Source organism: Topomyia yanbarensis, chromosome 1 (assembly GCF_030247195.1).
Source record: "Topomyia yanbarensis strain Yona2022 chromosome 1, ASM3024719v1, whole genome shotgun sequence".
Classification (NCBI taxonomy): domain Eukaryota; kingdom Metazoa; phylum Arthropoda; class Insecta; order Diptera; family Culicidae; genus Topomyia; species Topomyia yanbarensis.
Window position 1 is genome coordinate 34,056,382 of NC_080670.1, and position 23,122 is coordinate 34,079,503.

The following is a 23,122-nucleotide window of genomic DNA, read 5'->3' on the forward strand; positions in this document are numbered from 1 at the left end:
ATACAATACGACATTACATAATGCAATACAATATAATATAATACAATGTAATGATGTTATTGAAAAAAAGTGAAGTTAGTAACTGGGACTATTTTTGGGGTCCTATGTTGAGAGAAATTGCTGGACATGAAAGGAATAATTCAAGAGAAAATCTAGAACAGGACGCAGGCAACAATTAGAGGCCTTCCTTGGGGTCCCTCTCCTCTGTTCTATACTCATCGGCTTTTGATATCTACTGAAAAGTATCATAGTGACAACGCAATAATCGAAAGATAAAGTAAACGGAGAGAGGCTCCCAATGCCACCTACGCCCAATTCCAAACTCCCCACAAAATTATTATGAGTATAATGGGTATATTGAGTCGAATGCTAACATTGAAAAGTGACAAATATAATAAAAATAATGAGATACATCTACGTAAAAGCCTTAGCCTAATCATGAATACGAATCGAAACAAAAGTGTCTCCAAGTGCTCTCACCGACTGTTCTTCACCAAGATCAGAAAATTCCCACCACCCCCAAATCAAGCCACCAACCAACAGATTGCCCATCGCAACTGCCTTCGCTCGTGTAGGGTCCGCTGTCCCCCGGCCATACAAGTTTGTACATAATATAACGTCACCCGGCACGCACACGAGGACGGCAATTGGCGATTTGCGGCAAAACCAAAATTAGTCATGCGACACCTATGATTCAGCTCATGAACTGGCAAAGTGATACAATTTGCTTTTTTTCACCCGTAAGTGAGTCGTAGCTTACAACAAAATCTTCATTATCTTCTCGGAAAAAGCTAACCACTGCCAAAATATGAATGAAACGAGTAAGAAATTTAGTTTTATTTGCAATTATTCTGAAAGTACAGCCATTTGCAACTATTTGACTCATACATTTCTTCGAAATGTAATCGGGGTATTATTGTGGTTATAAAAAATCGTTCCATAAATAAAGTTCCAACTCGAAACCGAGACCCAATCAGCACCAATGTCAAACTCCTTTATATTTTGAACTACGTAGGAGATTCAGTGAAGACAATCGGAGAGAAGGATCGGCTGTGCATGATACAAAGCTGACACTTGCCTATTAGCCGGATATATTCTTTCTTCGCGTGATCTGGAGAGTTTCATGAATTTACACCATCTCATGAAGGTTTAGCTTAACTTAGGACGAACGGGAAATGCTGTTCCGGCGGCTACGGTGCTCAACAAATTACATTTCGAAACAGCGCGCATATAGCTCTGCGAATAATATTAGAAACCACTATGTTTTACACTCTTTTCGCAAGATTTTTACTCATCATCTGATAAAATGATGATTTTCCTCCATTTTCATAAACAATTATCAACAAATTGATCGGTAATTTGGTGTTTAAAAGTCATTTTTTACCAATGTTTACAGAAAATATATGCACTATGACAGAACAGAATAAAATCAGCAACACTTTCCTTCCAGCGCTATCTGTGAGCGGTTTCAACGTAGAATCGCCAATAGAATAGCAGTAAACAAAATGAAAAGACATACAATAGCAAGATGGGAGAAAGGTGGGAACATTTGACACTTTTGAGTGTATTAGTTTAATATACTTGCAAAATTAAGCATGGCGGCTGGGGCCCTTGAAGTGAACGAACGAGCATCCTGATTCTTTGGCGCACGATGAAAAGTGAGAAATGACTGAGCTTCACATCGGATCTACCTATTAGAACACTTCTCGACGAACATATGATTACGACCTAAAAGCCAACTGTCAAAATCCACTTTGAATGGAAATTCCAGACAAACCGTTACTAGTCGAACACAGTTCACAACAGTTTATGAAAGAGAAAACTTTTCTCATTCTCACCCGCTTTGCGCCTACAACCACCATTCCTATGGCAGCAGTTGTAGTGGTATTATCGCCAAAAACAAACTTTCAGTTCTCTCACACTATTGTAATTTTGCACTTTTTTTCGTTTTGTCTGTTTCAATTTTTATAGGTGATGAAACATAACTTCACAGTTTAGCACTTTTTATTCTTAATTCTTATTATTCACAGAAACAGTATAAATCAATAAAATTCGATTTCATTTCAACATAATTCCGCCGAATACAACCCAAAACGCCGCACTGTGTCATCCGGAACACATAATGATTTTACGCGCGAGTATGAGAGCCAAGTAAACGAACCGTCTGCTTTGGCATGCCGAATCGAACTGATCCATATTTCGGAGCATCTTTTCATAAAATGTTCTTAATAATTCATTGAGGTAATTTATTTGATATTGACATGATTTGCCAACTATGGAACCTCGGCTATGAGTTCAGTTATATAAGATCCCTTTTCCACAATTTTGCAAAAGTTTTTCATGATGTTCAAAAATATAGGTTCTTAATGGTGATTAGAGAACACTTTTGCAAGATTATCATTGTACAATATTTAATTAAATTAAAATGAAAAAAATAATGAAAAAATGAAAAGATTATTGTTTTTACCCTGGTACAAAGTTCACAACGCTATGAGCAAATTTAGTACACGTAAATTCAAATGTTAAAGCAAGGTCTCCAGCAAATTCTTGCTTGTTTTCACCGATAAATTTGCCCAGAAACTGATAATCTGGTAAAATATTTGCAACTGCGGCCCTAAAACCAAACTTTTCATTAAAAAATGAAGCTCTCTAAGCAAGAGTACCTGTATACTACCTTTCATTAAGGCTCAAAAAGGCCTCATGAGGTTCTGGTTAGATTTGGGAAGATGATATTACAGCTGGGATATTATACAGTGGTATCGTGACAATAAAGTGGATTTCGTTCACAAGTATACTACCCATGATCGCATAGTTGTCCCGTTTTCTATGGGATTTCCTATCTTTATGGGACTGATATGCGATCATGGGCAGTATATTAATATCCATTTAATCGTAAAGTATTGGGCAGTTATCAAGCGGAAGTTAAAGAAAACGGAAGAGACGACTCAGTACGCTCTACAATGAGCCCGATATTGGAACAAAATGCCACTGAGGTGTGGGATCCATTTTGTTTTCTCGCCTTTCATCTAGCACAGCTTTTTTAAGACTGTACGTATCAGGGCACAACCTTGCCCATTGAAATACGTGTATTTTCCAAACAAATCGCTGTCGCAGAATAAATATTGAGTCCGTATTCTAAAAGCGTTTTCGTTTTTATCTGGTGTTACACCGGTGTAGTGCAGCAAACGAGATAGATTTATTACATCCAAGTTTAAATGAGTATAGCACCGACTATACAAGTGTAGTGCACTGTCAAATACGAAAAATCCATAAGTGAAGCGGACTTTATTCTTTTTTTAGTAAAAGAGTTTTCGGTTGCAATGAGTTGCGAAGGTTACGCATGTAAAGTAACTTTATTGACAAAAAGCACTAGAAGAAAATAAACAATTAATATGATGGATGATGAGTTCGTTTCTCTCGGAATTAGCTTGTGAGCTTGCACCTAAAATGTTGAACCAATCTCGAACCAGATCGTGATTGTATAAAATTGCCATCGACAGGCGTATGGCTTGAAAACTAGAGGTACTAAAGCGCTATTTGGAAGAGTTGTCAGAATTATGATATCTTGATTTAGATTATAACAGAGATTGTCTGCTGCACTCATTTCTGTTGTTTTTATCGAGATTTTACTTTTTTAACACAACGTTAATCTGTACTCATAATAAGAAGCACTGCTTGTTTACCCTAACATTTAAGCGGGATATAAACAACGAATTTAACCTTATTCCGCGACCTGTGTTTTTATTTTTTATCCAGATCACATAAATCAGTTGATGGGGAATAAGCTTTCGTTTCCAAAACCACTTCAAAAATAGATTTGATCATTCTATAAAACGTAATCTAATCTAATTTGAGTATTCAAGCCAATTCCCGTGAAATTTCGTGTATATAGAATAAATTTTTGACCTTAGCAAATTAGGTTCTTGGCAAAACCAACATATTGGCAACAGTGTCGTGTTACTTTCAACAGGGGTAAAAAAATCGAAAAAAAAATTTCCTTGGAAAAAGAAAACAACTGGTGAATCCTGTCCTAGGTTCTACTATTAACCCTAGAATGTTACACTTACTTTTCCTACCTTAGAGCGTTGCACTGGGGTACAAATATACCCCACTCGATTGGTCGTTATTTTCGCAGGTAAAAATGCAAATAAAAGAAGTGTATAATATATCATTTTCTTTGTTTTTTAATTGCGAAAACAATTGTGTAGGTGAAAGTAGGGAATTTATTGAATCAATAATATATAAATTGACTTGAACAAAAAAGTGCGGTTTTGACTTTATTCCCAAAAATTACTAAAACTTTGCGTTAATTGGTTCTAAAAGTTGAAAGAATTGTCTAGAAACGGCATAAAACTAAAATTTCGATCCTAGCCCAAATAAACAAACAAAAAAACAAAAACAAACTAAAATTTCGATGTTTTTAAAAAAGTGCAATTATTTGGAAGAGTGAACGTTGAAAAATCGGGATTTGGAAAATACCACGAAATGGGGCGGAAATTGAAATGAAAAAAATATTGATAATACGTAACGCTACTGTTACAGCAGTTATTGTGCGCAAATTGTACTTGCAAGACATTGAAACACTCTAAAAAATAGAAAAGAAAACAAATAAAAATCAGAGTAAATGAGAACAAAATGTTTTTCTTACTTCAAAATTATAAAAATTATAATAAATGATGAATATAATAATTATAATAAATGATGAAAAACGATTAAATGACACTAATTGTTTACTTATGTAGCAAAACAACTTGTATTTAAACTGGTATTGAAACGAGTCACATTTCCACTGGCAGCGCGAAACCTGACGAAACCAGGTATCTGCTACGCCGCCTTGTTTTCAAAGCCAACATCTAAAACGTCGCGTTTTAGATGTTGGCTTTATCCACAATAAACAGAATCGATTTCATTCGAAGCCATTTTGTGATAGTCTATTTTGTTTAATTGGTTCACCATGGTGTAAAATTTTACTATTCACCGACATGTCCAAAACAACACATTTCTTCAATTAGCTGTCCAACATTTTGACATTTCAACAAATGTCTAAACATTGAGTAATGCTGTACGGTATCTGACTAGTGAAAATCGAGCTTCGGGCAAAGCGAGCAGAACAATTTGAACTGTCAGTGAGGCGCATAATTTCTGTGTCCGCTGAAATGTTGACTTATGTCAGTTCAATACAAATGGGATAGGCGTGCCATATACGTGGACGAAACGCTATCGGCAACCGTACACTAGGATACAAATGTACCCCACGCCAAGTTAAACTCCCGCTTCCACGAAGGCCAAAAGCAAACTGGCTTTACCACCTTTTCCTACTCTTACTGTGACCACTAAATTGAATTATGGTTAGGGTCCCAGGTCGGTAGACATAATCTCGTTATCTGTCATTTGATTAAACTTCCATCAGTGAAAGTACTCTGGCAAAATTGCTGTAGAATTCTCGTTTTCACACGGCTCCAAAGATGGCGTGGGGTACATTTGTACCCCAGTGCAATGTTCTAGGGTTAATACCATTACAGTTCCAGTGATACAACCGATACTAATTATTGAATCGGTTCTATCACTGGTGCTGTAACTTTACTGGTTTAGAGCTTCATGCGGTCGCCTAAATGTGGACATTGACGCGACTACCGGAGGGTTAATCATACTGGAAGAAAATAAGAGCCTCCTCTGTTCTCGAGCATGAATCGAAATGGTTTAACTCCAAAAAAAAAAAAATGATATATTTATATAATATACATAATCTCGTTATTTGTCATTTGATTAAACTTCCATCAGTGAAAGTACTCTGGCAAAATTGCTGTAGAAAAGCAAACGAAAAATTGATGTGCAAACATAGCCAGGGCCGCAGAGAGAAAATACGGGCCCGGGGGGTCCAACGTACGGGCCCCCACCACTGTGTATTGCCTGAGTACAAAAAAAGTTAATGTTTGAAATTCATTACTGTGGGAGTTTTTTTTAAATACCTTTTCGACAGTTTTGGTGACTTTGAAAAGCGTCATTTTTGTCAATAGTATTTATAAAAGTACGGAAATGGAAAGATTAAAAATGTAGTTATTACAAAAATTAAAAATATCTAAACGGCGATCAACGGCAATAGATAAAAGAAAAACAACAGGAAAACTAAATATTAAAAGAATGTGAGAAAGAGTTACAAACAACAAAATCAAACAAATGAACAAATTAATGTAAATTGTCAAAAAATATTTAATCTAGAAAAACCAAAATAAAATCTATAAAAAATTGATAAAAGAAAACAGGTAACTAGAAAAAACATATTCGAACATTATTGAACAAATGTTGAAAATAATGAAAAATCGATAAGAAAGTAGGAAAAATTTTAAGAATAAATAAAAATGAAAGAAAAGCTACTAAAAAGAATACAAACATTAATATAAAAAATGCATAAAACTGAAAAACTCGATAAATCAAGAATAATAAAATTTATTTAACATTTAAAACAAGACATATATAAAGCAATAGAAAAAGTAAATAGAACGTTAAGAATGCATAAAATTACAGGAGTGTATATAAAAGACAAGAATAAAATAACCATAGAGAAATTAAAATAAATGGACGAACCGGTAAATTTTGGAAAACTGGAAAAATGGAATGATGAAAAGACAAAAAGTAAAGAAAATTGGATAATGAACAAAAACGGAGCAAACAGACAAAATGAAAAACAAAGATAGTAGGAAAAAGCCAACTTGGTATACTATAGAAACACAAAAAATGGAGAAATTAACACTAAGAAAATGAATAAAATAGATTAAATTATTTAAAGAATAGAAAAACACTAGAAATGAAATTTGAAATAAATTAAAATAACGAACTAAATGTAAAATCAAGGAAAAGTGCGCATAATGTTAAAAAAGACCAAATGTTTTTTTAGGAAAATAAAAAAATCAATATAAACGTACAAGAAAATGGTCAACAGAAAAGTACTTTTTTATAGGTTAAATGGAAACAATGAAGAAATAACAATAACGAATAAAATCTTAAGAAAAGGGTATAAGAAATAAATAAAATTATATTAAACGATCAGTGGGAAAAATAAAACTACGAAAAACGAAAAGTTAAAAACATAAGGAAGAAAATAGGAGAAAGGTAAAAATTAAACAATAAGACAAATTGGAATGAATTTGAATAAGTAAAATTGCTTATGGAAATGCAAAAAAAAATATGAAAAAAACGGAAATAGAAAAAGGCTATGATAAGAATAAATGTAGTAAATAGACAAATTCTAAAAATTGGATGGAATGATAAAAGAAACAAATACAAAAGCAGGGTATTAAAATATGAAACAATTAGAAAAATTAAATAAAGAGAGCAGAATTTTCTCGAAAATTTGTGAATAAAATGAAATAACAGAGAAAAAACTATAAATTAAAGTAAGTGATAGTGATAGCAATAGAAAAAAGCAAAAGTAAGGAACGTAAAAAGATGGATAAAATAAAAGAATGAAAATACATAAAAAAGGCAGAATCTTAAAATTGTAGAAATACAAATACAATCCACAACTTGAAAAAATAAATAAATGAAATTTTAACAAAATAAAAAAAATCCATGTAAAAATTTAAAAAAAATGAGAAACATGGATCAAATTTCAAATCAGGGTTAGGGTTGGATTTTACGCTATGCTGGTTTCGAAAACATTCATAATCCTATAAAAACATGAATTATTCTTTATTTGTGTTGGTGTGTTAGCATTTTACAAGAATGTTGTAACTGATTTCTAGTAAATAGTTAAAAAATAAAAATAAAATCGTTACGTTCAGGAAGCGACGTTGAAAATCTCACGCTCACTGCTCCAAAACGAAAAGATTTTGTATGCGGATTTAACTTGCTACATTAGTTAGCTAATCTTGCTAACTAGTTGATTTAGTTTGGTAGCAGAGTTAAATTTTCTCTACGAAATCAATCAAACACAATTTAGTAATTTAGTTGAACGTATGCTTCTTAGAATCATTGGCAGCTGCAGGATTGTGAACTGAGAGATCATCTCTTCATGCTCCTCGACATATAAAATTCAAAAAAAACTATTAACACTATATTCCTCATAAAAGGGGCTTGTTGTGAACGCAATTTGCTGTTATAATGAAAATGTTGATAAAAGGCCGTATTTGAAAGAATTGTAAAACGTATTTATTTTGAAAGAATTGTAAACGTATTTTTCCATTCCTGGCCGCTTTGCAAGAAAATCTCCGAAAAAAAGCTACATCATTTGAGTACGACCCCTAGACAAAAATGTTTCGGTATCATCTCGTATCTGAATATGATTTTTTATGGATTTTGTAACAATGAACGGCAAACAAAATATATTAAATTGTAAATTTAAATTTTTGGATTATTTCGAATTATTTAGGTATATCAAGAGTTTTTGATGATTCATTTGACCAATTGAGCTCTCAAATAGAGGTAGGGTTACCGCCTCTAGTGGTACTTTCACCAGTAGCGTTTTACTGAGCAGGGGATAGACTTCAAGAGACACATGGGTATCAATTACAATTTCGAATTAAAGTGATCACTGGACAGAAGTTTGGAGCGCTTCCATTGATTTTTATTGTATAAAACGCTTAAAAACAAATAAATATGCACTGTTTTATTTCTTATGCAGCTCGTAGCACTAGGAGGAAAAATAGCTTATTTTCTTCACATTCACCGTAGAGTGAAATGTTTTGCTAAAGCACTCCACCTTTCTGTGCCGTTCACATTTAAATGTATGTTTTTGCATTTGTTAACAGTTTTGTCGATTTATGTAGTTGGGTGTAGTACTTCGCTCTCCTTCCTTCCTACAAAGAATCTAAAAGCACCAGCCACTCTCGCTGTGAAGGATAACCCGAGCGAGCTTTGCTCTGCTCCTCAATAAACAAACACGGGTTGTGAAATCACACTTCAGTTTCTTTCGAAAATCTTTGTGAGGAACAATGATCCATTGAACCGAAGGTTCAATGCGGTAAAGTAAACCCAAATGGCACTTTTATAATAATTTTTGTCATTACCAAGAGGGGCCCTCCTTAACAATTGGGGCCTGCAACCCGAGGATGATGTTTATGAGGACTGTGTGCAGGACGATTCCTGGTAAAGAAAAGGGCAACGCAAAATTGCAAAATAATCCAATGGATTCTTCCGGGCGAATGCGGATTTACCTGAACGAAGACACGAAATTCGTCTCCAAAAACCGGTGTGGCAACCCTAAGCAGGGTTTTTTTCAATATTTACTTTCGATACTAATCCAACGCTTTCGAAGATTGGAAATTCAATAAATCAAAAAAATTAGAGGGTTGTCTACAAGACACGACCACTTGTTACTTGTTGTTACTTTTCTTGTTATTGTTCACTGATAAAGATACAGAATTGATTATTAACAAGCACAGATTTAAGACAAGCTAATAAAAGAGATTTTTGCATAATGTATGAATATTTGTTTATGTTATGATTCACTGGTAACCCAAGTAACAATTGAAGTTTTATAGCACGCTACAAGTGCAATCTAATGGCATATTCGTTTTTGACACTGCACTACACCGGTGTAGTCGGTGCTACACTCATTCAAACTTGGGTGTAATCAGTCTATCTCTTTCTTTGCACTACACCGGTGTAGCACCAAGAAAAAACGAAAACGCCATAAGTTTTATGAGTGGCTATAAAACAACCTTAAAACCTAATTTGTTACTAGGGAATGGTACAGAATTAACAAGCGCACAATTAATACAAATTAATGAACGGAATTTTCTAATTGAATTCTTTTTCCATTATGTATTCGTCCTAATAAGGACTGTTTGCTGATAACTATGTTTTGTGATACGGAACGAGAATCCTTTGAAACGATTCGAACCTTGCCGGCGATTCGCTTCTGCTACGTACACACACGAACATTTTCCTTTCGCAGCTCATGTCAAATAAGCACTGAAACAAGGTGATCTCTTTTATCAACTTTTTGGTGCAGATAGAAGACCATCCTTTTGTACGACAAATAAAAATATTTTCATCATTCTTTTTGGGGTGGCTTTCGCTTAGTGGCATGGTTGCCACGTTTATTCATTTTGCAAAAGACTTCTAGTTTGTACATTATTAATTTGAAAAATATTTGCTTATATTATAATTTACTGGTAAAGATACAGAATCGACAAGCACAAACTTAATACAAATTAAAAAACGGAATTTTCTTCATCAATTCTTTTTCCATTATATATTCGTCCTAATAAGGACAATTTGCCAATAACTGTCTTGTGATACAGGACGAGAATCCTATGAAACGATTTGAGACTTGCCTATACGACTAAACGCACTGCATAAACCAGAAATTCGCCATTTGTTCCGCCATCGTCGCTTGGAAATGCGAGCAAAATCCTTCCAGCACACAGAAACGCTCCCCTTCCATGGCTCGTATCAAATGAAAGATGTATCTGAGACCCTACCAGCAGCAGTAGCAATAACCTACCTCGTTCCATCAGCAGAGTAGATATGGCAGTGAATTAATTCGGTCAGAAACATTCCTTTTATGTCATGCGATGAAATGTGTAAGACGTTTATGAGTGTCGAGATGAGGTCTGTGTTAGGGAAAGCGTTGCGCAAGTTTGTGAAAATTGTATATGTTTTCCCTGCGGATTTACGGATTTTTCAATAGTGTGCTAATAAAACACACAGATAAATTTGATAACAATTTTTTGCTGGCAATTTTCTAAATCGATTAGTGTTCAAATCATGAAAATCTATAAACAATTAATAAAACGTGAGTGAAAACTTGGTATGTCTTCTTACATTTTTCCAAAGCATTTACAATAATACGGATTTTTCAATAGTGTACAGTTGAAATACCAATTTAAAGTTGCAATCAATTTTCAAGTTGGACTTCTCTGAATCGATTGGTATGTAAATGATGCAATTCCATCAACAATTAACAACGCTGCAGTCGTTTAAAATTATGCCACATTTTCGCGACGCGGAACGAATTTTAGATTTTAATTTTACACCTAGTCTCAGCCCCATATAGTGTAGTAAAGCATTTTCAATGCTAAAAATCGATTTTATATTGGCGAAATTTGAAGACAATCTCATGACTTCTAATCAAACCATTTAATTGTTTAACCCCTACAAGTCTGATCATATTTTTGTTTCGATTATAGACATTTTAATCTTAAGGTCATTCGCTTCTTCATTCAGATTAGGAATTTTCCTATTAAAAAAAATTCTATTCCTGTGTTGGGATTCGAACCCAGGTGAGCTGCGTACATGACATTCAATGTACAAATTCCGCTATGCCCGCTCGATTCTGATCTTGTTTCGATGCGAGAATTAGGTTGGTATAAATATAGTTGATATCAAATATGCAGTAGTTTAGAATTTTCGCTATTCTAGTTACCTCATGCACAAGATATTGAATTTTCAATTGCATTCTCAAATTTTAGTTTCTGTTAAAAATCCGGGCCCCCTTCAAAACTCCGGGCCCGGGGGGAAATACCCCGGTCCCCCCCCTCTCGGCGGCCCTGAACATAGCCTATGTTGACCCTATTTGAAGAGATGCTCCCGCGCTTTTCCGCTAACAAAGTATTGAATCCTAATAAGTGGCATGAAAAAATCGTGTCACTCGAGTTTAGGCCCCACCATTAGCGCCAAGTCGTGAACAAAGATGGCGGACGCTGCTCCGATCAATCAGATGGTGATACTGAAAATAGATTGAGAATGGTCTCAATATTCTATGCGTTTTTCGCGCTATATTTTAATCCCTTAGGGTGCCGCAGAGTCTAGATATAGAAATAGAAGGGTGGGAACATTTTTCTATGTACGAATTTAGTGTTCACTTTGTTTTTCGATTAAACAAGACAATGCGAAAGAGAAATTAAGACCACGCGGTGCCATGCTACGTTGTGATTCATTAGTGTTGAAAAATAATGTTAAATCTTATCTTATAATAGAGAAAATGTTTTCACAAGTCACACCAAGGTATACTTTCAATGAAGGTTTTTTCAGATTTTTTCCTGATTTCCTGTAAACATTTTTAAAGACGTGTGCCACTCTCAAGTTTTGATGCACTGATCGGAAAGTCAAAAAAATGATGCACTTCCATCGAATGCTATGTAGTGAAATTGGATCATCAAACAGGAATCCCGATGGAACGCTCATGTTCCTGATAACAGCTGGGCGAAACGACAGTGAAATATGGTTATGTGCGTTAAACTTTGGCATGTAAAATAAATATATTTGCGTTGAACGGGCACTGTTGGAGTGCAGTGGAAAATGTTAATTGGACACACGAATGGCGAAATGTGTCGATTGGAATTAGAATTCGACATACCCTCTCACACTGCTCTGGGCCACCAAAATTTAACCTTCCTCCGGGTCAACAAATTAAACTCGCTTTTTGTGCCAAACGACCTTTGATAATTTATCATTTTGATCGAATACCGAGTGTTGATGCGGTGATAAATTGAGGCAAATGTTGTATGATACTTGTAGCAGTAGCTTGTTTAATTTTGGAATCGTGTATCGGATGTAAATAGAAAGTTTTGCAGCAATATGCCGCATCATATTGCATGAAACCATTTTTTGAAGGTTATGTAAAATTTATATTAGAAGTACGTAATGAATGATACCAGAATCTACACAAGATAACTAAGAAGCCTCTGACAACATTATTCCTAGCAAGCCATGAATTGTGTTTTAACTTCGTCTCAACAGAAGCTGCCACCGACTTAGCATCAGATTTATGCTAGATCTAAAATGATAGCATTATTTGTGTTCCAAAGCAAACAACTGCTCAAGTATGACGTTCCGCCAAAAAAGTTTTGCTTTGCTGATGAGACCAGCGAAATAGAACACAGTACGGCTTATCAAGACAAAGCGACGTGCACATTGCAATATTTTTTCCCTAAAACTGACCACAGAAGAGGCACAAGGCTATACTAGCAATGTGTTGCCGCATGAGAATAGCTAGAACAAAATTCATGGCGATTGTTTAATGCGGCTGTTATCTCGTGTGTGGTCAGCTTAAGCAGAAAATTAGGCAAAATATTATTCCTTGCTTTTGCAAATCCACTGAGTTTATATATATTTCAACGAAAACCGTTAGAATCGCTTGTTCACGAATGAAACTTTTTTTCCGGTCGCACTTATATTTTTTCTCTCACTTTTTGTTTCGTTCCATATCATCCAACTATCGTCCAATCAACAGCCCACCGGCGGATGCGGACCGTGACCAACTACTTCCTGCTGAATCTAAGCGTCGCAGATCTGCTCATGTCATCGCTGAACTGTTCGTTCAATTTCATCTTTATGCTCAACTCGGACTGGCCGTTCGGGGCTGTCTACTGCACCATCAACAACTTCATGGCCAATATGTCGGTGGCGTCGTCCGTGTTCACCCTGGTCGCCATCTCGCTGGATCGGTAAGTTGGCGCTCGCTGCAAACCTGGCAGCATGACAAAGTTAATAATTGGTCCGTGATTATATGTCTTACTATATCGTCTACTGCAGTTCTGTGGGGGCAGCCGCCGTCTAGCATGTCTGCGGACTGTCATTGATTATCCTTGTTGCGAATAAGTTGCTCTACTATGGTTGAGAGTTTAGTTATTCCTTGTCGCTTATTGCATCTGCTAGCTTTTTTCTATTTATTTTTCCTGAAGAGATATAGTAGAACCACCACTTGCTCTGGTGGGTTTCTCTCCTATTTTCGGTCTAAACCGTGATAATATATTTGTGGTTTGGCAGAAAAATTAAGCGACTAAGTACACCAGTTCGGATTTGAAAGTAGCTCCAATTCTGTAACCCAAATATAGGTTTTAATTCTTCCATTCCATAGGTGGAAGAATGAACACTAGGCGGCCAAAGCCCAAGCTCGCGCAAGCACTTTTTTTCTTTTGCTCAATCTGTCAAGATAACCTTGAAAACGGATTAGCACTATTCTTTATAGCGCTACACTATATGGACTGGAAAGATCGACTTATTGCGCCGAGAGTCACCGTACGAATGGCGACTTAGAGCTATGTATGAACTGCTAGTAAACTGAACAGATGTGAAAATGTACTTCGAATCAACTTTGCTCATATTTTAACATTTTCAGCTCACACTGTTCAGAAAACAAATTTAGGTTCGATGTACAAAAATACCGTTTATTATAAAAATGTTGCTTTATTTTCAACAAACTGAAAAATTTCTTTGAATAATACAAAAAAGCTCAGGATATTCTTTTTGATAAAAAGAGTGTGAATAATTATGAAGTCAAATTTATTGAAAATATAATCATCCAAAAGCAAACATTTAAAACATTGCACAGACCAAACAAAATATTCCCCACAAGGAGCCTAAGTCCTCGGTACCGTCTTATCGATGTGGATGATGTTAACCGCCTGGACGGCCATATTCGAAGTCAGGAAATTCGCCAACCGATCAACACCGGTTCGAGCCAACCGATCGAACGGATATCCCATCGCCTTCCGATCCGGGTAAAGCCGATCGCGAACGCCGCAATACGACGCCGCATCGTTGCACGTCCCGACTAGATCCTGAACGACACGATCTTCCTCGTAGTTGGACACCATAACGAACAAATCGGTCGGGAAGCCTTCCGGTAGCCCTTTCGGAATCAGCATATGAAGCGGCCATCCGCAGCCACAGAAAATAAAGGATTCCTCTTCGGGCGTTCCCGTCTCCGGCCGGTTAGTGTCCAGATTGCGGAAAGTTCGCTCGAACGGAATGGTTACGGTAGACTCGTGCGATCGGCGTCGGATGCGGTTCGAGCCCGGGCGAACTGTTGGAAAATCGAATGAAAGATTATTATAATCTACAGTCGGATAAGCTACATTAGTCAAGACCATGAAAATCAAATTGCTTTGGGCGAATGAAACTTCCCCTCCTATCCGGGGTGAAATGCAAAACTTACGTGCAACCAGGAATTTATCCATTTCCACCATGAACAAACGCTGATCCCGGAACGGCATTGGCTGACCGCGTTCGTCGTTACGGGGTGCTAAATAGATTCGTACGAATCCCATTCGTTGGACATCCGAAGCATTTTCGATCTGAATGGTGTAAATGAAGGGGGCGTGCTGGAGGTGCGTGAATCTGAAATTGAGCCGGAGTGGAAAAATGAAAGTAATAAATATGATGATTCTATTAATGTTAACGAAGCGTCGATGTTATTTGGCCCTCGTGTCGGTTGTTTTCCAGTCTGGTATGTTTCTGAGAAGCAGGGACTGTTTTGTATGCAATAGTACTTGGAAAAGAAAGGTGATTGGTATAATAACTTTTTGTAATTATACACATACCATTGTGAGCCACTTTTTTACAGTAGACACTCGTTCTCAAGCATAAGAATGTGGTGGGGGAACGACGGTAACGACAAACCTTAAGGACAAGCTGAATAGAGTCACAAGGTGGCAGCTAAAATGAGTGCCGTCGTTTCTGCTTCTTCTTTTTATTTCATCGTCAAAATCAAAACATTGCATTGGCGCGTAAGACAAAATCGTTTGTAAATTAAATGTCTTATCTCAGATTGCCTAGAAATTGTATCACTGTATGTAAGCATGTTAGCACATGCAGATGAACAGATTCTCTTCACGGAATTTTGATCCGTTTGGGAAATTTGTACCTTTTTATTTTTCAAAACAAATGAAACACGTAGTGCAAAAATCAGTCAGCTGATTGCTGAACGATACGCTTGTGTGCGTTCAATCTCCTATCGGTATAGTACGTTCTAGCCGCACACAGATGCTGAACGTAACCCGAACATAACCGAACTTTTGTTGTGATTTTCGCATCGCTTCACTTTAAGGTTAAATTGCAAATTCTACTCGATCATTGATATACGATTTTATCAGCCCCCGATTTTAGCTATCCCCGATTTTATCAGATTTTTGACCCGATTTTATTTTTTATATTCATATGAAAATTGATATTTGGTATTTTGATGTGCTCTAGCAGACAAACCAAGTTAACTTCAAGTAAATTCTTGAGCATATTTTTCTTTATTTTATTTTTATTTTGTTTATTTTATTTTGTTTATTTAGGAGCAGGGAAAAGCCTCCTGGAGCTGAGCTTCTTTCAAACTCGCTCTTCAGAAGACATAAAACCTCTTCATCTTTTGTACCAACAGATGACCAATATCCAAATGATGCATTTTATTAAATAACTTATAACTAAACAAATTATCATTAACATAGACATAATAAATCGCTAGAAACTAATGTTTAAACTAATGCTATTAAGATAGGGATCGTCGAATCAATCGTTTTATGACATCGCGAGACAGGTGAAAATCGAAAACATCAGAACAACGATTAAATAGACGAAACATACTGGTGAATGGTTCATTGTAGGCGTAATTGATTCTGGCACGGAGGATTCGCAAAAATTGATGAGACCTAAGACTACGACAGCGGATATCAAAATCTACAAGCTGAAGGAGGGCTGGGGCAAAGCAAACAAATTTACGCTGAATAGCTTCTATGCGCTGGATGTCAATCTGGTAATAAGGTGACCAAACAACAGCAGCGTATTCGAGAGTAGAGCGAACTAAGGCACAATACAGCGCACAGTGTCGCCTAGTCGGACAAAACCTCAAAATTTTATTTTAGATTTTTCATGATTTTACATTTTTCTCTATTTCTTAACAGGTTGATATATTAAAATATTAAGTCCCAAGGACGATAGTTCGATTTTTTACATAACTTCAAAGGTGAAATAGATGATGAATTCTGAGGAAAACTATTTTCAAACCTAAGTTATTCAAATGAATATATCTTTTTAGTTAAGATTCCGATTGGGATCAAACTGATTTCATGTGAAAGGTTATTCGCTGAACTTAAAGCTGCCACTCGATTTAGTCGATACAAGCCTTTCTTCTCGCTCAGACATGAAAAACAAATAATAAATCGAGCAATAGTTTAAAGTTATAATGTTCAAAGTGGCTGTACTTTTTTTTTTTGAAACGGTTCGTAAAGATCGCTTGTTGTTCACGATACTTGCAAATTAGTGTACTTTCCGAAAATGAATATCTTGTTTTGCCCCTTTTTGTCCCCAGGTATGAAAAAAGGTGATTTTTCATGATACATCTGACGGAGACGCATGGTAGCCAGGGTTCGCAATATAGAGGTGTGCGCCGCGCCGCCGATTTCAGGTAAAGGTCGGCGGCGCGCTGGCGTCACGCCGATGTGCTTACTATTTTTACATTTTTTACGGCGGCGGCGTGGCGCACACCTCTATCGCAATATAATTTATAGATGTGTCTTATCATTATCAACAATTGAAAAAAATTGTATTCTGCTAAAAATTCACCGCACCTAATTTTTTGAAAATGCATTTTTTGGAAATAGTTCACTTTATATTTGTGAATGTTGAATTTTCGAACCACCCTAAGTGCCAAAATTTTGAGGTAATAAAAAACAAACATAAATATGAATTCAGCGTGACAAAATTACCCTAATGTGAAGTTTTCATCAAGTTCGGGCCACTTTTGAGGTTTTGTCCGACTTTTGTATGGAAGGTGATCACTGTGCAGCGCCTTTAGGCAGCGACAAAATGTTTAGTAACGCGAAAAATGAATCCTAAAAGCTTTGAGGCCTTGGAAATAACATATTCTATATGATCTTTAAAGCTGAGTTTGGAATCTAAAATAATTCCTAAGTCCTTCACAGAAGTTTCTCGCTTGAGAACAGTTTGCAAAATGTTGTAGTCATATTTAATTAATGAGCGTTTGCGGGTGAAAGAGATAACTGAATACTTTGAAGCATTTAATACCATTCTATTTATATTACACCAGTTTGAAAACAAATCTAACTGCTTCTGTAGGAATTCTGCATCCTTTAGGTTTTTAATTAGGTGGAATAGTTTGAAGTCATCGGCAAAAGATAGTTTGAAACAGTCTATTGCAAAGTTTAAATCGTTAAGATAGAGCAGAAATATGAAGGGTCCTAGATGACCGCCCTGAGGAACACCAGAGCTGACTGCGAAAGGAGATGTAGTATGGTCTCCAATTTTTACTGTCGTTTCACGACCAGTCAAATATGACTGAAGCCAAGTCAGAAAAGAACCACTGAAACCAAGCCTATTCAGTTTTGCTACTGTTATTTGGTTGATTAATTTGATCGAAGGCTGCTATGAAATCGGTGTAGATAGAGTCGACCTGTTGACGTACTTGTAATGATTTTAAAATGAAAGATGTGTATGATACTAGATTCGTGGAAGTTGATCGATTAGGCATAAAGCCGTGTTGAGTTTCTGATATGTAGTTTGAGCAATTATGGGCGATGAAATCGAGAACTATTAACTCAAACAGCTAAGCCACGGAACTTAATGCAGCAATTCCGCGGTAATTCGAAATATCGGATTTAATCCCCTTTTTGAAGACTGGGAAGATATACGATTTTTTCCCATGAAACGGGGAATGTTCCCGACTGTAGAGCAAGGATGCCACATTGAAATCTGTGTTTCGGTCAAAAAAATCTTTTTACCATCTGTGATGACTGAAACAGGAAAAAATCTGTGAAAATCTGCGATAGATTTCCCAAAAATCTGTGAAAAATAACGATATTTCCAAAAATCTGTGGAAATCGGTGAAATTTTCATCAAAATGCCAAAAATCTGTCATCTGTGAAAAATAATCTGTGATCAAAAAAGGTGCAAAAAATCTGTGACATTACAGAAAAATCTGTGAATATGGTAATTCTGCTGTAGAGAGGTATTGAAGAGTATTGCCAATGGTACGAGAATACTATTTGAGCAGTTTTTCAGTACTACGGATGGAATAGCATCAGGTGCAGCGTTCGACGATGATTTCAACTTGGAACATGCAGTGTTCACCATGGTGGTTGTAATTGGAGGATGAGAGCCAATAGGAGATCGAAGAGGGACGTTGTTGGCGGCCTCGGAAATCTGTTCATTGGTTAAGGTTCCATCAGACAGAACACTGCTGAAGTGTGTTCGGAACAAGTTGCATATATTGGGCAAGGATGATAATTCAACTCCTTCGAGAGACATGAGAATTGGCAATCCAGTTTCCTTTCTCTGTTCTTTGACATGGTTCCAGAAACTTTTGGGGTCGGTTTTAAGACTATGTTGGACGCGACGTTGGTTAGGCAGAGTGGAGTGTTCTGTTCAGACGTTTATAGCGGCTGTTGAGGTGTAAATAATGCGCTCTTAATTGGAGAGAGGGCCGCTTCGTAAGTTTCTTTAGGGCGCACCGTTTCGCACGTTTATAGCTTTTCAAGGTTGCATTAGACCATGGTGGATGGATATTCGATAGGCTCACGTCTGGTTTTCTTTGGTACGAACTGATCGATTGCATACAATAATATACAATCGCGGTTGGATAATAGAAATCCCCAATCCAATGATGACAAAAATTGATTCATCAAAACGTACTTTCCATTTTTAAAATCGTAGTAAGTTATTTCAGCGATGTTCTCGGCAGGTGTGCATTCATGAATGGTAACTTGAAGCGGAGGGTGATGACGACAAATTTTGACAAGCGAAGAAGGTGCAACGGTTGTCGAACACGAATTTGTAAGTTCTTGACTAGCAAAACACAGATCAAGCAGACGATTGTTGCTGTTACACTTGTCGCTTAGTTGAACAAGACCTGCGATGTTATAATCGTCCAGAAGCTGCAAGGTCGATGAAGTTACAGTAGAACCTTTCGCATCCGGGTACAAATAATTAGAAGAACAGCGGTTCCATTTAATACCGGATAAATTTAAATCGCCTAGTATGATGATCTTGTCATTCAAAGCCATTCGACTCGTGATCGATGAAAGCGTGCGCAAGTGTTTATCAATGAGATCAAAATCATTGAAGCGATCGGGTGAAATGTAAAGCACACAAATATAAAGCGTAAAATGATTGAGCGTGAGAGCGATCCAAAGTTGCTCAACGCTTGCACAGTTAGAGAGGGACACCAAACGTGCTTTGAATTTTGAACGCAATGCTATGAGCACTTCACCACCACTATTCTTACTGCTGTTTTGTTCGTTTCTATCCTGCCTAAACACAGAATAAGAACTTCCGCAAATCTGTTTGGATAACGATTTACTGTTCAGTCAAGTTTCTGTAAATACGTACATATCGTACTCACAGTCTGAGCAAGCCAGGAGATACTCAGAGATGGTACTATTCATGCCACCAACGTTCTGATAGTGAATATTTAAACTAAAGTTGCCAGAACTTCTCGAGATGTTTGAAAATAATCTGCTGGTGGCATTCTGGAACGGAGCTTTGGGGTACGGTTGTCGAATTGGCCGTGATGCGTGAAATATTAAAAAAAAATTGTTTTTTTTGAATTTTGTACTGTCAGACCCCCTTAAGGGAAGTTTAAGCTAAATAATCAGGAAAGATTATGAGGCTATATCTAGGGACTAAAGAAAGAATATTTTAAGAGCTTCGGTTTCTTAAAAAGAACCAAAAATATATGTCCCGATTTTATCAATGTCCCCGTTTTATCAGCCTAAAAATTTCCAAGGGGCTGATAAGAACGGGTCTTCACCGTATTGCTCGCGTATTGCACGCAAACCATATTCTAGGATCATATTCCAACAATATAGTAACATACACTTATAAAACTTCAAAAAAAGAAAAAGAGGCACAAAATCTTCATTTAAGTATAGGAATGGAAAAGATAGGTGTACCCCATCTATATAAGAACAGCTATTCTCTCGACCATTATGCCTAACGTACATATGCCTAACGTCGCGCAACCCGTGAACGATGGACATGCGGCAATGGAAAATTTGACATGGAGCAAGGGCAGAGTGAGGCGCATCTTGACTAATAAATTTTGATTTCTTTCGGTACAGCGATAATAAGAAATTGCCCAAGGTTATGCGATTTGACGGCATTCTGCTTTGTATTCGCATAACAAATAATATATTCGTCTTACCCAACATGTTATCGAATTTAAAAAAGCTGTTTGGTGTAATCTATCTCCCACGCATAGTACTCACTAATTTATTTGCTTGGATGCTATTTACCGTTACCTAACCTATCTACCTACGCACTTTTCCTACTGAACGTAAACCGAAAATCAACATTGTCCGAATTCCAAAATAGAATAATTCAATCTCCAGCTGACTGTTTTATATCCTAGAGGTAGACTCTATCACATCAAGTTCTGTTCCGTATGAAAATAAGATTACCAACCACACGTACCTATAAGGGAACTGTGCTCAGCAGACAAAATATCCATCCGAGTTACAGCAGTGTCATGCTTGAGCAAATTGCAAACATTGAATCTACGAGCGCAGCACTTTGCGTCTACATATTCTACATACTGAATATATGCCTGAGGTCTGAATGTGTTCGGTTCGCAAGTGTACTCTAAAAACATGATTTACAAATGTGACCGCAAAGTTCATAACAACAGCTAACGGCAGCTCAGGCACAAGGTACACGTAGCTGGCTGGTTAAGTTTTCATCAATTGATTTAAATTTATAAACATATTGAGGATTTCTCAAGCGAAGCAAAGCCTTACTACTAGTACAATTACAGGATTTGCCCTACTATCCTATTGACCACTAAAATCCTTCCTGGCTGGGGTTGGAACCTACGACGATTTACTCTCGGAAACCAAATCAGGACAGGGTCAGAATTTCTCACTGAGCAATTTCTCTTCCGACAAGTGTTGTCACAAAGTTCACAATATTAGTGTTATTGACGCAAGCTGCATCGTAAAACTTCTACATTTTAATAATTCTAAATATTATCGCTTGAACGATAAAACCATCCATCGAAGCACCATCGCATCAGTTTCCGGGATTCCTTTCGCTTGGCTTTCCTTTAATAATTTGCTTTAATTGAAAAACTTTTCTGCTTATGTATGAAAATAAGTTCTACTTTTTACAAGTTTTGCATCGACCCGTGTGGAGGTGCTGGGGATGACGACAATTTACAATTCACCATCAACAATTAGTGTTGCGAGCTCAGTAGCGATGTGTAGTCGAATAGTTGAGTGAAAGTGAGCACGAGTCGGTTCACAGTCTGCTAGTTCCATTCGGCGCTTTTTCCACTCAATTGAATTGAAAGTTTTACGTTTGCGTGCATGACGACGACAAATAGCAATGAGCTACGAATTCATTGCATTTCGAAGGACTGATGTAAATGCTCGGGAAGTTTTTAATATTACAAAAATAGCTGTTTGAGTATGTCAATAGCGATTGTTCCAAACAGAGTGTAAAATTGACGTACAAACAAGTTTAAAATCGATATCGATTACGGAGTAGGGTTGTAGTACCGGTAATACCGGTACCGAAAATCCCGGGAATACCGACCCATTTTTGGTACCGTAATACCGGTACTGAACAAAAGCCAGTACCGGTATTTTCGGTACCATACAATTTTTTATGAAAAATATGTGACCTCTCTAGGAGGACCTGTTTCAAAAAATCGGTATGCAAGATGACTTTTAATTACATTAATTACCTTCTATAAGTTAAACATTACTAGCTCCCGTTGTACTGAACGGTATGTTTAAATTCCTGCTTTATTTAGTCGAAATTAAATTTTAACGATCTTGTACTAAATTTAAAAACATCTAGCGTAAGAGACGTAAAAACTTTCTATGATTTTTTTTTCTTAGCGACATTCTGATTGGTGTCCATTATTCACTGGGTGGCACGTAATAAGACTATGGTCTATGTCATGTCTTTGGTTTGCTCTTAAACCTTTATTTATAAAAGAACGAACAGCGATTTAGTAGCTAACAATTTTAGACTTGGTGAACTCTTCCAAATGGGACGATTTGTAATTATTGGTGATCTGAAAATTCAGCAAAACTCCATAATTTACATGAAAGCAATGAGCCTTGGTATGCAGGTCGAAACCAATTTACAAAAAATCAAGAGAGGAAATGCGAGCAACCAGCTCGGATTTACTGCCATTCTCGCTTTGATTTACTGTTGTTAATAGTGTTTCTTACATTTACCATCTGTTGAAGTCGACAAAAGTCGCACCGCTTAGCAGTTATTGATTTCAAAGTAGCTTAGATTTCGAAATAAAACAAGGTGCCGCATACGAAAAATATTTTCTGCTGAAATGGGTCATGCCATTCCGAATCAATTAAAACAGTAAACATGTTTTTTGATCAGCACAAATCAATCATCTGAGAATAAGGACCTCAGTTTAAGCATTCAA

At 36.6% G+C, this 23,122-nt stretch overlaps 2 protein-coding genes across 3 annotated transcripts in view; one reads left to right on the forward strand and one right to left on the reverse strand.

The window, feature by feature from the left end:
• The window catches only part of LOC131677342 (tachykinin-like peptides receptor 86C), a 170,046-nt gene that overhangs the window by 43,914 nt on the left and 103,010 nt on the right, over positions 1-23,122 (forward strand). For both annotated transcript variants that reach the window (XM_058957090.1, XM_058957091.1), the window contains exon 4: positions 13,178-13,391. In XM_058957090.1, the coding sequence (XP_058813073.1) occupies positions 13,178-13,391 (214 nt within the window). The remainder of the gene's footprint in view (positions 1-13,177; positions 13,392-23,122) is intronic.
• LOC131677340 (phenoloxidase 2) overlaps positions 14,284-23,122 on the reverse strand; it is a 32,050-nt gene continuing 23,211 nt past the window's right edge. Inside the window, exons 4-5 of the mRNA XM_058957086.1 lie at positions 14,885-15,066; positions 14,284-14,752 (exon numbers count right to left, since the gene is read on the reverse strand). Coding sequence (XP_058813069.1) covers positions 14,307-14,752; positions 14,885-15,066 — 628 coding nt within the window. The 3' untranslated portion in view covers positions 14,284-14,306. The remainder of the gene's footprint in view (positions 14,753-14,884; positions 15,067-23,122) is intronic.